Source organism: Haliotis asinina, chromosome 2, assembly GCF_037392515.1.
Source record: "Haliotis asinina isolate JCU_RB_2024 chromosome 2, JCU_Hal_asi_v2, whole genome shotgun sequence".
Taxonomy (NCBI): domain Eukaryota; kingdom Metazoa; phylum Mollusca; class Gastropoda; order Lepetellida; family Haliotidae; genus Haliotis; species Haliotis asinina.
In genome coordinates, this window is record NC_090281.1 from 73,638,926 (window position 1) to 73,656,438 (window position 17,513).

Sequence of the window (17,513 nt, forward strand, 5' to 3'; positions counted from 1 at the left end):
GTCGTTGGGGTGACTTAGTTAAATTCCACATGACCTTGCATCAGTGTACATATGACGGCGATTGTCTGAATAGCTACATTGGAACAACACAGGGCAACATTTTGGAAGTTCAGGTCCAAGCATAATTAAAATAAAATTAGTTGCTGCCTCAGCAGGTTTACATAGCACAACTGATTCCACCACATTGCATCTAATACCAGTACTGAGCACTTACTTGAAGATGTCTGATGATACCATAACAAAAACGTCCGTTCTGTCAAACGTCAGATTTCATAATGCCGTCACGTGAAACGTATGAGGGCGTGACGTCACATTCCATGTCGTTTCCGTACAGTGACGTAATCCTTACGTCATTCTTTCCGACGTCAAGGAATAATGCGGTACTTAGGTTCCATAAATGAAAGCGAAAGACATACGGCAGTTCTGGCATAGCATAACATCCTACTATGCTGACCGCATGGAGCTCTGGGTATTGAGTGAATGAGTGAGTTTGGCTGACACACACTCTAATTTCATAACAATCTAGAGCACGAAAGTGCAGAGGCAGATTTTCAAGGGCTGTGTTTGTTGTTAAGCCGCATCGCTGTTCAGCTAGCACTCCCGCTACATGTAAATCTAAAAACATCAATCCAGTTTTACGTCGCACTCAGCAACAGCTGGCGGTGGTCAGTAAAGATTCGGGTCTGGATCAGACAATTAGGTGATCAACAGCATGGGCATCTATCTACGCATTTGGGGTACTACATATGTGACACGTGTCAACCAAATCAGCGAACCTGAAAAGCCGATCCCGTTGGTCGCGTCTTCACAGGTTTCTCTCCAGTAATACTACAATCAGACAATCCAGTGACTGGCATCGTGAGCATCTACACAGATTGGCATACGATGGCATAATTCAGTCTTATCGCTCGATTCGCCGTTAGTCGCGGGTGATGGTGTAACTCTTAACCTAGTGATAAAGGTGTCCTTGGGTCAGGCTACATGGAGATACAGTCACAATCTAACATGTACTGTGTGAACTGTATCCTTCTCTCCACCGGGTCTGACATCGACTTATTTCACTGGACATTGTAAGATTCAGTCGTGGCTAAATAAATATTCATATCGAAAGGCCTATTGATAAATTTCAACATGGAGGACCCGGTGGCAATTATGGAGCCTCTGAATTCGCCTGCCCTGAATCATATCAGAAAGCTCTGATCGGGGATTCGAAATCATGTACTGCCTGATCATAATCTAGGTTTATCTGGACCACGTAATAAATTTCACCGAAGGGGTAAGGTACCAACTTGGGTTTGCTACCATCTCCGTGGATTGGGGTGAAATAGTGTACAAATGAACTTACTCACATACAGCAGTTTCACATTCCACTTCATCCTCATCTACTTGTTATTGTCTGCATTGAGGTGCAAAGTAATGCTTATACGGGAGCAGGGGGTTCACCTGCAGTATTTACCTGCCAGTGAAGCCAACTCGTGGGTACATGCTAGACTGTTCTATTTAACATATTCCCACCTCGAAATCCTAGCCATGATAAGCATTTCTCTGTCCTGTCAGTCATTTTGCTTAATCATGCTGTCGGTGCAAATGTACAATAATAGTATAACATCTGCCCACAGATATAGTGTTTCATATAAGACCAACTTATATGACAATAGTTATCAGGAAATGACAGCAGACCATCTGACTAGTCCGTACTACACTACAAGGAGTTCACACATCAGGGTCGTTTCTTGCCTTAATTGGGTGTACATGATGGTGAGATTTTCAGTTGTTTCCAGCTATGTGTCATACTGAGAGACAAGAACAGGCCCTGTGCTGCAGAGATAGGCAATATGGGTTATGTGCAATGTTGTGATTAAACATGCAGACCTGTGTTACACTGAGATGGGAAGACAGATGTTGTTTTACACTGAGATATAAGATACAGGCCCTGTGAGACAGGAATGCACAGACTTTGTGTTACAGGGAGATAGGAAGACACACAAGCCATGTGTTACACCAAGGCAGAAAGACACAGGCCCTGTGGTACACTGGGATAGGACAACACAGAGCCTGTGTTAATCCAAGATAGGAAGACAGAGACCTTGTGTTACACTGAGACAGGAACACAGATGCTAGAAGGTACAAGTCCTGTGATACACTGAGACAGGAAGAGGAAGACACAGGTCCTCTGTTACAATGAGATAGGAAAGCACAGGCCCTGTGTTAAGTATGGATAGGAAGACACAGACCCTGTGTTACACTGTGTTTGGAAGGTGTTACTCCAAGATAGAAATACATAGGTATGTGTTACAATGACAGAGGAAAGCACAGGCCCTGTGTTACACTGAGATAGAAAGATGCAGATCTTGTATTTAAATGAGATAGAAAGACACCAAGTTAAGAAGACATGTGTCCTCCGCTACAATGAGACAGGAAAACACAGGCCCTGTGCTACACAGAGATAGAAAGATGCAGACTTTGTGTTTAAATGAGATAGAAAGACACAGGCCAGAGTTACACCAAGATAAGAAGATGCATGTCCTTTGCTACAATGAGATAGGAAAGCACAGGCCCTGTGTTACATTCAGACAGGATGACTCAGACCCTGTGTTAAACTGAAATAGAAATACAGAGGGCTCTGTTCTACACCAAGATAGGAAAACACTGTCCCAAGTTACACTGTGATAGGAAGTAAACAGGTCCTGTGTTAGTGAGTATGGTTTTACTCTGCTTTTAGGGGTATACCAGCAATTCACAGTGAATTGAACCAACATGACAAGCAGATGATTTAACCACTAGACTGCTGAACTGGCCCAAGGCCATTACACTGAGATGGGAAACAAACAGGCCCTGTGTTAAACTGAGATGGAAACAAACAGGCCCTGTGTTAAACTGAGACGGGAAACAAACAGGCCCTGTGTTAAACTGAAATAGGAAAACACTGGTCCTGAACTACAGGGTCATAGAAAAACACTGTTACACTGAGATAGGAAGACACAGGCCCCCTGCACAGAAGTCATCTGGGAGCAACACCTGTTGAAAGCAGGATGTCACCATATTTGTGACTAACCGAGAGTTACCACAGGTGCACAGCTGTAGAAGTTGCTGTCATGAATCTGATGGGATTCATTTTCATTTATTAATATGACTGACCTTGTGCAACAGCATCATACAATCACACACTTTTGTTGAGGGGTACCGAGAACTAACATCTGATTTTAATGACATTCTAGCATCACATCAGACAAAGCCAGTTTTGTTAAATGAATCAATGTTTGACTTCATGCCAGTATTGTTACCACAAACCAACGTTATATATATAAACCATGGTTCTCACTTTAACCCTGATGATTCAACATACTTTTGTTGATCTCTTCAGAGCAGATCCCCTGTACTTGATTATTGGAGGAACTGAAAAAACTACTCATTTTCACATGAAAAACGGGAAGAGATCTGTTATACATTTATGGTTGACTTGTAAATCATGGAACAACAATCAAATCTAACTTCCTCGTAGCACTCACTAACAGCATATTAAATGCAACAGAACAAAGATTATTCATGAGATACAGTTTAAGAGAGAAAACCTCAAGGTATATGGGAAAAGGGAGAAATGGGAAAATATTAATAATGTCAGTCACATATTTTGAACACGAGGTTAGCATCCTTTGTAATCCAGAAATCTATATCATCGTTCACAAAAGCTGCCTATGTTTATTTGGTAATGAAGGGGTGGTGGGGTAGCTGAGTGGTTAAGGAGTTTGCTTGATATGCTGAAGACCTGGGTTCCATTCCCTGCCCAATGTGTGAAGCCCATGTCTGTGTCCCTCACTGTGATATTGCTGGAATATTGCTAAAACAGTGTAAAACTACACTAACTCACATACTATTTGGTAATCATGCATCACTAGCTGCATGTTCCCAGTCAAAGTACTTGGTTTACAGACATTATCCTCAACAATCTTTCAGCCATAAATAGTGAAAGAGAAAATCAGGTTACCTTTCTCCATGCACTGACCACAGTTTGGAGGCTCTTAAATGTGAAAATTATACACAAATTCAGCAGTAAGAAAACGATTTGGTTTGGTTGACACCTCAAAATATCTATTCAGGAATAAATTTTTTAATTTTTTAAGAAATTCCTTTTTTTTAAGTAGAACCAAGAATACAAATTCAGTTCACCATTCAGAAATGTTTTTATTGGATGACAGCTCTTGTTGGCCATATGGAGGCAGACGTGACCTCACAGGCATAGCTCATAGTCTAAGTACAACTCAGATCAAATGTATGAACAAGTTAAGATATAAATTACCTGATGAAGGCTGTGTTCTAATCTTGTAGGAAGTGCTGACCAGTGTAGGAGTGGGATTTGCTACCATAAGAGATGAAAAACCTCCACTTTCAGTGAGCTGATTGCTCACTACAGCTGCACCAGTTCTAGCAGGCTCCCAGTGGACGTGACAGTATCTTACATTCATACCATGTACCAGATCATTGTGATCATCTGTGATCTGACTTACTGATTAGATGTATTTCCTACAATTACTTACTAAGTATGTGCATATGTCTGATGTGGGTCAATAGGCTGTCCTCATTTTTCTTGAATATTCATGTAAATTCTATTCTTCAGCTGCCTGGAGCCTCTGTTTTTGTTATCTTTTGGTAAACACCACACTTAACTAAATGACAGTGGTCTGTAGCTACTGGTACCTGAACTCGTGTTGGAAACAGGTTAAAATCTCACATTTGATGACTGGTTCATTACTAACCTGCAGTCATTGAAAAACAGTGGTTAGTGTTTTCTTTCTTTTTATGCTCATGTTATTGCAGATAAAAAGAACAATTTCAGGTGGTAAAGAAAAAAAAATGTTGTCATCTGTTGTTTTCTGTTTTAATTATAAAGTGCATGAGTTAAATTTACAAATTCACATCCAATGTAAAATTATGCAAATGGCTACTTAAAAGTGATGACTAATTTATCACGAACATGAACTTTACATTTGTCAAAAAATATTTAGTCCTGACATTTCAGGTAGTGAGGTTTGTTTCATAAGAATTATACTTGTTTTCAGGTCCTGGACAACTTCTATCATATGTTCCACCATCAGGTCTTTCAAACACTACAGCAGTACTTCCCGAAATATTTGTGTTCCATTATGAGAAAATGAGGTCATTACTATACTAATCTGGACCAGACAAACTAGTAATTGACATTATGAGACCATGACATGCCATCACATGCAAGTCACTGTCCTTTAAGAAGCTGATTCAAAGAGTTGCATCGAAAAGCCAGGAATCCTTTCCAGAAGCCATCGATTCTCTTGAAGTTGAGTGAGTGAGTTTAGTGTTGTACTGCTCTCAGCAGTATTCCAGCAGTGTGTAAATAGCCGAGTCTGGGCCAGACAATCCAGTGGTCAACAGTATGAGCATCACCTGCACAAGTCTGACCACCCAATCCCATTAATCGCCTGTTAAAAACAGCACAGTTGCCCTTTATGGCAAGCATGGGTTACCACAAAGCATTCTACACAACCTTCATGGGTCAGAGCTGATAGGTGCAGCGGGAACAAATAAATGCTAATAACTCTTAAAGTGTAGGACTTCAGTATTTTCAAAGTAAAAATATGTGTATAATTATATACTTCTGGATTGTTTTCTTCTTCACATTAGTTTAGCAATGGTTACAGAGTACACATAGTGTATTCTTGCACACCACACACTTTACCCTTGTGGGGAAATTGAATTTGGACCTTTGCCATTACGAGCAAATGCTGTAACCATTAGGCTACCCCAACACTACTATTGAATAATGAAAGACAAAAGGCCATGAGGTAGTATGTGTTTTTTTAATTTTCATATTTTATATGTTGTATTTGAGTAAGAAATTAGAAATAACCAAAAAAGCCAACAAAATGTAGCATGGTGGATGTGCAAAGCAATCTTGATGGCTTTCTGAATAACTGATTACACTAATTACATGTACAATGAATAAATAAATTCAAAGAGTTTTTTGCCTCTAAATCTGATGAGTTTACCAAGATGAAAGCCAAGATAACGTACAGTTGTCCGTCATGATGCAGGTAACATTGTTCATGACCATAGCCTTATCATCACTGCAAATAAAGAATGTGATGACACTCATATAATTTCCAACCCACCATGATGATGTTACAAATGCTTCATTTTAGCTCTGCATAATGAGAAAATACAGTCTCCAAAGTTCTGCACCTTTTTCAAAGTCTGTATGTTTCAATGACAACATTCACCAGTCTTCATCACTGCTGTCGTCATTCCCACCACGTATGGTCTTCTTTGCCTTGCTTTGATGCAGGATGTTCATTTTGCTGCTACTGCCATCCAGAGTTGGTGGGTTCATTAGGTCACCCTGGTAGTTGATGATGTCGGCACATCCCAGCCTCCATTCCAACATCTCTGTTGGGAAGTCATCTCTATTACCCAGATCCGCAAACCCAACAATGTAGTCCACAGTTTTGCCATCCTTGGCAATGCACAAAGTGGGTAGTACTTTTATACGAAGCCGCTCCACAAGGAACTGACATTTTTCAGCATTTATTTTGATGAATTTAGTTTCCAAGTGATTCTTAGCTATTATCTGTAAATGTTTGTCCACAATCTTGCATCGAAATGTGCTATCCCTGTAAAAATGGCATACAACTTTCTTGCTTTTTTTGCACTCATCGAAAAATTCCTTCTCGTTTGCAACTTCGGAATATTCACCATGACCCTGTTTCAGCCATTCCTGTTTCTGCTGAGCTCCTTTTCTCATGGCTTCCATTCTGCGTCTCTTCAAAGCCTCAAAATCATCATCGTCCATCTTTTCCAGTTTTTCTATCTCAGCATCCACCTGGCCTTCAATGACCTTGGCTGCTTGAAGCAGCTGATTCTCAAGCATGTTAGCCATGGCTGCACCTGGAAGGACAAGGAAGCAATGGTCAAGATTCAGTCTGATTGTGAATAGCTCACAACATAACACTTGCCAAAAATATTTATGATACATACTACTGACAATGATCTATAAAAGTACCATAAATTGGTGACATATTCATAGTTCATGAATGGTGTTTCAAGGTGATAGGACATTGGGTCCTTAAGATTCAGATGTCTGTCTGTCTCACTGAAAGTTCACATGACCCAGAGGATAAATATTAAACAGACATTCCAGATTTAATATTGTTTATAATTGGAAATGAAATTATTAATAAGCATAAAGTTTATAAAACAGCTAACAAGTGTTACATGTCATATACAACAAGCTCAGTCAAAGTTATTGTGAAATATATACAGTGAGTTCCAAAGGATTGTTGATAAACCTGCTGGATTTGTCCTTGGGTCGAAACTATTTGTGATCACTTTATACTTTCATAAAAAATATTCCACGACAACTGACAAAACAAGTTTAACTAGCACAGTTTATTTCCAATTTTTTAGCATTGATTCTTTTGTGTTGGCCATCTTTTCCAGAGAGCTTTTCTTAGTTTAGACTGACAATTTCATTACCATTCCAGTCTGCTTTTCAACGACAGAAAAAATTGAAAAACAAATGGAAAATAGTGTGATTTCATTAATCTTAATCAATTATACTAGAAACCCATCATCTTTCTAGCATATGACTATGTCAATATGTGACCCCCATTCACCTTTGATTTAGTTATGTTCTACAGATTTATCTGTTTGTAAAACGTTTTGCATAGACACTGATCACTGGACACTTTTGATTCAACAGTTGACCACATTAACATGTTGACTGGGTCTCTCAAATATATGCGTAGCATCAATTCTAAACGAAAATTGCCAGAACGAATTATCTCGCAGCAACATCAGTGAAGTTTCAAAACAAGTTTCACATATTGGCAAAAGAGGCACAAAAGACAACAGACACGATTGCTTCGTTGGAAGTTGCCAGAAGGTTCCACTTTGCTGAGAGAAGTCAAAAAGTTGTACTCGAGGCTACACTGCAATAAACAAGTTTCATCACAAATTTGTATTGTGACAGATGTAGTTGACGGTGTCCAGAATATTCCAGTTAATACGTTCAGAGATTTATGTCTTGGTATCATCATACAATCAATAATTTCTTGAATAACACATGACGAACAAACAATATCGTTACTCTTGCAACAAAATTACCCCAAATAATATTTAGGGAATCTTCCACTTAATCGGGCAACATAAAATACAATGTGCACGGTCCATACTGGCCTAAACATATAATGTCAGTGATGGTCATGCTACATTTTTTAGTAGATCTGCGCCTAGTCACACTCAAAGTAGCCTTAATTGTTTCAATAGGTAGTATCACCATAGACCGGTAACGTGGTCTCTGGTAGTATCTATGCGAATCTAAAAGACTGAAAGAAACACAACTTTCCATACGAAAAATACATTTGCCATTCCTTACCTTATAACTTACACACGTCGCTTCGATTAATAACAACTTTAACTGTTCACTTCAGAATCGCACTTCTGATGCTTGTCCCTCTCGACTTCCGGTATGTAGTGCAGCCGCAAAGAGGATGGTAAAAGATCTGTGATTGGCTTGAGCGTTTCTCGGGACCAATGAAATCTCTCGTTATAGCCCAAACCATACTCGGCAGCACATGTCACACCTTGTCAGTTGCTATGATGGCAAAAATGAAAACACAGTACCAGTGTTTCAAATGCCGATGGCTATATTGCCTGTATTGCGATTCGTTTAACTGAAAATAGAAAACAGTTAGATGTAATTACCCAATTACCGTGGGGGAATTTAAAAGACACAAAGAAGTATAGTTCGAAAATGAAGCAAAATTACAAAATCAATTTATATCTAGGTGTTCTTTCTGATATTCATTGTAGCTGATTAGTTACTGTAATGGGATCTGAAGTAGAAAAGAAGGATTTATTAAATTTTAAGAGATACATCTATATCAAAGAATTTTGGATTTCGGAATAAATCATGTTTTGCGTTTCCATAGCAACATGTTTGATTTTGACTGAAATTGGTGATAATAAGCTGTTCCGGAACAGAAATTTTTAAACACTCTACTTCTACTTTGTATATATAGTATAGTCACAGTCTTGGTTGACACATATTGTATCCCATTTGTGCAGATCGATGCTCATGTTGATGACCACTGGATTATCTGGTCCAAACTCCTTTATATATTGCTGAATGTGGCATATAACTCACTCACTTGTGGGGGTGCATGAAGAAATACCTTTCGAAAACATCATAAAATGGAATTTGTGTGCAATTCGTCAAACCTTTTCATTTATTAAAAGCCACAGTCTGCCGATGTGTGAGGCATAAATACTCCAGTATGCGTTTGGTTAGTCTTAGGGACCGTTCATAAATTCATGGCTAGGGGTGGGATGGGGTGGGGGTGACGATGATGATTTCTATGGAGTTGCATGTACAAAGTACACCCCCTCCCCCCGCCTAGAAAAACAACAATGACCCACCCCAGGACATGTGTACAACACACACACACACACACACACACACACACACACACACACACACACACACACACACACACTCTCTCTCTCTCACTCACTCACTCACTCTCACTCACTCACTCACTCTCACTCACTCACTCACTCACTCACTCACACACACACACACACACACCGCCACCACCCCTAAAATCATCATCACCCCCCAGCCATAAATCATAAATTATGAACGGTCCCTTACATGGACAATTGTGTGTTGCTTAGAATATATCTAAACAGAATCATGCTGGCAAACATATTAAACATTGGGAAATCGAGGATGACATTTACGCTATGTTAACTCGTTTTAAGCATGTACTAGATTTATCAAACACAATGTACTCGCAGTGCAACAATTAATTGATGTATATGTGATCTCTAGAGGTTGTCGTTGGTACGTGTTTAAACTGAACAAGCTGCAATCTTATCAGTTAATGATGCGCAATCTGGGACATAACAACACGACGGTTATCTTCAGTGCATCCGATGGCATATTCGACACGTTTTCTTAGCCTTAGCATGAACGAATATAACGCGAGAAAGAAGGAGGGAGGGGTGGGAGGTGGGCGGGAAAGAGGGGAGTGGGGGGCTATTACATTTCATTTTTAGAAATATTTTAGGACGAGTAAGTAGTTTTATAATAAAAATTGTGGCTACACAATTTTAAACTCCATAAATGATTCGGACCTGAGACGTTAAACACGAAAGAATTCCTCCTGCCTGATATTGCCGTAAACGTTAGATAGACAGAGTTACCTCCCTTCTTAGGAGGCGGGCGCGATTCCGGTTTTATAGACTCAGTTCCCGTGCATGTCTGTGAAATCATGCACAATGGACACGTCGATGAGTGCATATGTATTTGTTGTCATCCTGTCTCTCATCAGCACGATTACAAATGCAGGTGAGTGTACAGAGAATGGAAGTTTTAAGATGGAGAAGTGTTTTTGAGCTGATAGCCAATGTACATACACTCTTAAAGGCATTATCTTTATGTGTTAATAATATCATATCTTATTTCCTTGTAAGTTATTATTTTTAAGCAGGTTATCTACCAAAAGTCACTATTGCATCTTTTATTTTCTCTGAGTGTTTAATCACAGCCATCTAACTATATGGTGTCTTTGTGATTATCAATGTCATTGACATAGTAAAATGTTATGAATGTAAAATACTCATACTCTTTTTTATCATTTTACATGAAACTAATAAAAATATAGCTATAAAGAAAATAACAATGACAATTATTTTGACAATTACGTATTTTGTAATAATGTGTGCATGTCAGATTAGTACAATGCTTAAGCCATAAAGAAATTGGTGTACTGAAGGCATTACCAGTTTCATGTGTGAACTATTGTCAGGTTTCACAGTTGAACTGTTCGCTGTTTTCAGGTTTATCCAAGCCAAGCGTCCTGTTCATTGTTGTTGATGATTTGCGACCAGCCCTAGGTTGCTATGGCAACAGTTTGATGGTCACACCTAATATTGATAACCTGGCTACTAAGTCAGTGTTGTTTAATAACACTTTTGTGCAGGTATGTATAGGAAATAATATCCCAGTCTTTCATTATGTTATATTGTCATAAAAGCTCATCTATAGTTATTGTCCATTCCCATCCAACACATTTTGTGTGATATGGTCAGGCTGGACAAAACTTGACATAAACTAACTATACCATGTTAATATTTGTTTATTCAAACAAGAAATATTGTTTGTGCAAATTAGGTTGCTTTAGTGGTTTCTCCATTGTTCATGACTTAACTTTCCTGTGACATCAGTCAACAATGGAAAATAGTGTTTGATAGTATGAGCACCTTTCACATTCTGACAGGACAATGAACATTTCAGCTGTCTGATTTATGTCAACTCTGAAAACAGTCACTAGTACTATCCTACAATCTCAACCCTGTTAATGAAAGTATTCTTTTCAAAACTAAGCATACTTTCATATAGATTTGGGTAATTTTTCATTTCAAAGTCAGGGACAGACACTTGTATAATACCTGTAAGTATGACCACTGCTTTCAAAATGTTGGTCCCTTGTAAACCTATAAGTCAACTGAAGTATAACACACAGTTAAGTAGTATACATGTCACTGTTTAATATAGGGTACAGAGAGTGAAGTTTGTTGATTGTTGTTTAATTCTGCACTCAACAATATTCCAGTTATAAGGTGGTGATCTGTATATAATTGGGTCTGTATCAGATAAACTAGTGATCAACAGCATGAGCATTGATCTGCACAAATGGGTTTGCGATGACATGTGGCAAACAAGTCAAGGAGCCTCACCATCCAATCCCATTAGCTGCTCCTTATTGATAAGCATGGGTTACTGAAGACCAGTTCAAACCCAGAGTTCTATGAAATTGGTTGTTGAATAGTTTTATGAGTGTTAAACATTGTATGTCTTCCAGCAAGCTTTGTGTGGGCCAAGTCGGACGTCGTTCCTCACCAGCCGACGCCCTGACACCACCCACCTGTACGACTTCTACTCGTACTGGCGTAAGGCAGCTGGCAACTTCACAACACTGCCTCAGCACTTCAAACAGAATGGCTACTTCACACAGTCAGTTGGCAAAGTGTTCCATCCAGGTAGAAATAAAGGACACTTGTACAGCCCGGGTTGTGTGGGACTTCTGGATTCAATATATAACAGCTAGGGACAATGCTGAACATTTGGAGACAATTTTGAACACATCAAGGATGTGTGAAATATCAAGAGACAATGTAAAACACCTGAGGACAATGTTGAACACTAAAATCAATGTTGAAAACTTAGGGATGTGTGGAACATCTAGGGACAATGTAGAACAGCTAGGGACAATGTAGAACATCTATGGACAATGTAGAACGTCTAGGGACAATGCTTACCACCAGGGACAATGCTGAACGCCTAGGAATAATGCTGAACACCTTTAGACAATGCTGAACACCTAAGGATGCAAAAGTAATGGACCTGTTGACCACTTAGGCCAGAATGTGTGAAACAGTCAGGGACAAAACAGAACTAACTTATTTAAAACTTTGTTGAAGACTGACATTGTCCCTCATTTGATGTTCAGCACAGAAAGCCCGAGTAGCACAACTGCTTGTCTGTAAAATCCTACATGTTTTATGGTCATTACACAGGTGTGTCGTCTGGCCACACAGACGACTTCCCCTACAGCTGGTCAGTCCCAGCCTACCATCCCCCAACACAAGCATACAAGATGGCCAAGGTTTGTGTCTATAGGCTACTTGTACCATGTGCACTTGTACTAGCCAGGGTTTGACATTTATTGTGTTAAAGTGTCATTTAATTTCATAATAGTACAGGTAAAATATGTTTCTAAGCTGAAAGCAGATTTAAACTTATCATAACTCACAATGTTTAATGTTGCATTCAGCAATATTCTAGTCATATGATGGGAGTCTGTAAATAATCCAGTTTGGACAATCCAGTGATTGTTATGAGCATTGAACTATGCATTTGGAATTCGATGACATCAGCCAAGTCAGTGAGCCTGACAACTTGTACCATTAACACTTACGACAAGCATGGGTTGCTTATGACCAACTTCTGAATTCATGTCACAGATTAAGCAGTGGTAACATGGTAATATGAAGGCAAGGCATAAGACACACAATGAAGGATTTCTCTCTGATCATGGGTAGCTTAGTGGTTAAAGCGTTCTGCTCATCATGCTGAAGACCCGGGTACAATTTCCCATATGGATACAGTGTGTAAATTTCTGATATTGCTGTATTATTGCTTAAGCTGCATACAACTAAACTCACTCACTCTCCAATCAGGTTTGTCCTGGACCTAAGGGCAATGTGTACATGGACATAGTATGTCCTGTGACTGTCAAGGACCAACCCGGAGGATCTCTGCCAGACATACAAAGTCGTGAATTTGCTGTCAACTTTTTCAAAAACATGTCAGCCAATCACAGCCAGCCTTTCTTCCTGGCAGTGGGCTTCCATAAACCCCACATACCACTCAAATACCCAAAGGAGTACAGAGGTAAGGTGAAAATAATAGTACTATGTGACTTCCCCTTCTGATTCCTGACTTTCAAATGAAATTGTTTGTGGTATTGATAGGGTGTGGTATTTAGTATAAACTCCTTCAGATGGGATTGGTTAAGTGAAGGTCTGCAAATCTTTCTTCATATCTTCAGATTGATGGTGTAGCAAAGTGAGTAAAGTGTTCGTTCATCACACCCAGTGATGTTGCTGGAATATTGATAAAAGCAGCAGAAAACCAAGATAACTCACTTACTCCATATCTTCAGCTAAAGGTTATTAATGATGTTGTACTACTTACATCCAGATTCAATTCAGCATGACAGTTTGTATTTGCAGATCTGTACCCTCTAAACAAGATCAAACTGGCCCATCATCACACATTTCCTCTACGGCTCCCCCTGGTAGCATGGAACCCATGGACGGACCTGAGAGAGAGGGATGATATTAAGGCTCTCAACCTCAGCTTTCCATTTGGACCTGTCACCAAAGACTATCAGGTCGATCCTTCTTGCTGTATATTTCATATGAACTTGGTCAGATAAGCCAGGTTTACTAGGCTGTTATTATGTTGCAGAAGACAAAAAAAAATCATCACCTACCTTGAACTAATAACATTTTCTTTAGGCCCACATTATTTTGAGTTAATAATTTGGTTTAGAAACATGTCTCCTCTGAAAATCATATCTGCATCCCATATAAGAAGGAGGATACAGGGTCGTATTTTTCCTGTACGAGTGAGTCCCAGGGAGGTTACACCTTGTAAACATTGATTTGCTGTTTCAAAAATATGATAGTCAGTCAAAGTGTAGAAATATTAGGAATCCCCACTTCATGGGTTTCTGTTTAAAGAATACTGTTTTCATGTGTGTTTTTTTTTTTATCACAAACTGATATGGGTAATAAAAACAGTAACAAATTCATGACAGGGAATGGCAGCTTATCTTCCCCACATTATATTAATTGTGTAACTCTCTTGCCAAATCTCTAGAATTATGTAAGTAATATAACTTAGGAATGATATTCTGTCACTCCTTGTCACACAGTCTTGTTCATTATTGACTGAATGTTATGCCACATAATGGCAATCTGGAGGTCATGAGAAGGCTGATAGTAGGCAGTGATACCCTGACAGGAAGGAAGGCTGAGAATAAATGGTTTGTCTGGCCATAATGTAATGTATGTATAGCAGTGATGCTGACTGCTGTGTAATGGAAGAAATGTTTTTGTAGCTATTGATGCGACAGAGCTACTATGCTGCCACCAGCTACATGGACAGCCAGGTGGGACTGCTGCTTGATGCTCTACACACACATGGCTTCTCTAACAACACCATCGTGGTTCTTGTCGGAGACCATGGTAAGTAGCGCTGTGCAGATATTATGAGGAGGCCCACTAAACAACAGACTACATGCTCATGTAGTGGGCAGTTCTGATTCCCCAGTTTTAAAGGTCTTGCAATTTAAGATACCAGTATACAAGGTGGACTGAACAGGTGCAGATCCAGGATTTTGGAAAAAGGGGAGTGCACATAAATCATGAAGTCCAAAGGCTGGGGAAAATAATCCTTGCGGAAAATGTTTTTGCATGCACAAACACACACCCTGAAGGTAACTTAGGTATATTGAGGGGTTCTATATCAGCACAAGAACTTGGCAACTTTCAGTCTTTCTGATTGTATCTTACATTACACATCAAATATACATAACAAACACATAAACAAACATTTAAACTTTATTATATTTAGCAATTAATGGAAAATGGCAAACTACCCGAATGACTGAATTACTCTTGTTCACAGGTTGGTCCCTTGGGGAGCACCAGGAATGGTCCAAGTACAGTAACTTTGAGGTGTCAGTTCGAGTTCCACTCATTATACATGTTCCAGGGTTGACAGACAAACACACAGACATCACATTCCAGTACAAAGACCCTTTAAAACAGGTTCACGTCAAATATAGAAATCACAGTAGATCAAATCTTGTTCAAACACAACGTGAAAAAATTGACATTCAGAAAAATTACTTCAAGGAATATAATGTCATCAGATCTAAGGAATTTTCTCTGAAGAAATACAAAGTTTCAAATGACTTGATGGAGTTAGTGGACCTGTTTCCGACCATATCGGAACTGGCCGGACTGCCGGTGCCGTCAACATGTCCACCAAATCCCTTCAAAATTGACTTGTGCACAGAGGGATCTAGTGCAGCAAAGCTAATTCAAAGTATAAGCCACACTGATTCATCTAGACAGAGCACTGGACTGAGATGGAAGAGTGCAGTGTTCAGTCAGTACCCACGGCCATCAGTGGAACCACAAGAGAACAGCGACAAGCCCCATCTGAAGGATATCCGTATCATGGGCTACACGATGAGGACCCAGCAGTACCGATACACTGAGTGGGTCCAATTTGATCCTGCGACATTCCATATGAACTGGTCTAGAGTGTATGGAACAGAACTGTATTTACGCAACTCAGACCCAGATGAGGCTGAGAACATGGCCTACTTTTCGTCTTATGCTGAGTTGAGATCCAGTTTGTCTCGGGTCCTGCATGAAGGTTGGAGGAGTGTGTTACCAACATGATATTGCACTCTCTAGTTGTGTTTTGGTTAATGACAAATATTGAAAAAAATCATTCTTTTGCTGAAAATGAGAAAATAATTTGGACTCAAACCTGGGTCTTTGGTGTCACAAGCTGCCCCCATCTATGAAATAATCAGTGCAAGATAATTACTAGTCTTGATTATCAGCCATATTATCAAATAATGCACAATGAATATTGCTTAGGGGAGATGACAGCTGTATCAATCATTTCCATGGTTTGCTAAAGATCAGTGGTTTGTGAAATGGGTACTCATGACATTTCCTGCCAGTAGTACCAATCTTCCATATTACTGGGCATAAAAAGGTAGTCATATTTTGGTTGACTATATCTCATTTTTGAGCAGGGTTTCAGCTCTGCATCTCTTGCCTATTGGACTTATTTATGTCTTTATTCAATATGTTTTCACGTTGTTGTTCCATATATAATCACTATGGTTGCATGGTAGAATTAATATTGTTATAATAAGAATCCTGTGTTTCATGACAAACCTAGTTTTACATTTTCCCTGCCCTATTTTTTCTCTAATACCTGAACATTGGATGGAAAATACTTGATCAAGTTGAATTTATATGCCAAACCATCATTTGTCACCCTTTATATGACTGGTTCATCATATACCAAACCATCATTATTCATTTTTCATCTGATTGGCTTAGCATGTACCAAACCATCATTTGTCACCTGTCGTCTGTATTTTGTCAACACAGCAATATTTTGATATTTCCTCATCAAACCATGACATGTTTAATACTTGATCTGCTACTGAATGGGTCAGAGGATTGCATAAAAAGATATTACCCAGCATTACAAAAAGTTAACAGTCATGTATTTGTATGAGACTTTGATAACGGACTGGCTACATGGTTTTATTGCTGCTGCCATATGTATAATATTACATTTATTACTTCTGTCTGGTCTACTATTTTTGTATGTTTTTGAAATAGACTTTTCATTGAAATAAGTTTCATGTTGTTACTTGAAATTTTAACTGTGACAAAATTTACAAAGAGGGTATCAATGAAGATCCTGGTTAGAATCGGTCTTTGGAAACCAATTATGATGACCAACAGGGGATCAGATGGTTCGGGTGGGTGGTGAGGCTCACTAACTTGACTGACACAGGTCATCATATCCCAGTTGCCATGCCCATGCTCCTGACCACTGGATTGTCTCTTCCAGACTCTATTATCAACAGGCCATATAGTTTGAATATTGCTAAGTGGATGCAAAACAACAAACTAACATACAAGATCATGTACAGATTTATGAGAGACCAAAACTGCATTGCTTTAATTCACGTATCTGAAAGGGATTTGAATCTGATTGGTAGAATGGCCACATTGGCAACAATATTTGAAACCTGCTTATGCTGTTAAGTGGCCATTTTGTTTCCAAATATAATCATTTGTGATAT

At 39.1% G+C, this 17,513-nt stretch overlaps 2 protein-coding genes across 2 annotated transcripts; one reads left to right on the plus strand and one right to left on the minus strand.

Moving 5' to 3' along the window:
• Positions 1 to 5,812: 5,812 nt before the first annotated feature.
• On the minus strand, positions 5,813 to 8,702 carry LOC137274284 (thioredoxin domain-containing protein 9-like). The gene is made up of 2 exons (XM_067807406.1): positions 8,405 to 8,702; positions 5,813 to 6,915 (listed from the first exon to the last, which is right to left on the minus strand). The coding sequence occupies exon 2, from the start codon at positions 6,905 to 6,907 to the stop codon at positions 6,248 to 6,250; it is 660 nt and encodes a 219-aa protein (XP_067663507.1). The 5' UTR covers positions 6,908 to 6,915; positions 8,405 to 8,702; the 3' UTR covers positions 5,813 to 6,247.
• A 1,522-nt stretch (positions 8,703 to 10,224) lies between these two features.
• Positions 10,225 to 17,057, plus strand: LOC137274283 (iduronate 2-sulfatase-like). Its single transcript, XM_067807405.1, has 8 exons — positions 10,225 to 10,381; positions 10,873 to 11,015; positions 11,898 to 12,075; positions 12,613 to 12,701; positions 13,276 to 13,489; positions 13,831 to 13,991; positions 14,724 to 14,850; positions 15,293 to 17,057. Exons 1-8 carry the CDS (start codon positions 10,291 to 10,293, stop codon positions 16,075 to 16,077), a joined length of 1,788 nt encoding a protein of 595 aa, XP_067663506.1. The 5' UTR covers positions 10,225 to 10,290; the 3' UTR covers positions 16,078 to 17,057.
• Positions 17,058 to 17,513: the final 456 nt, after the last annotated feature.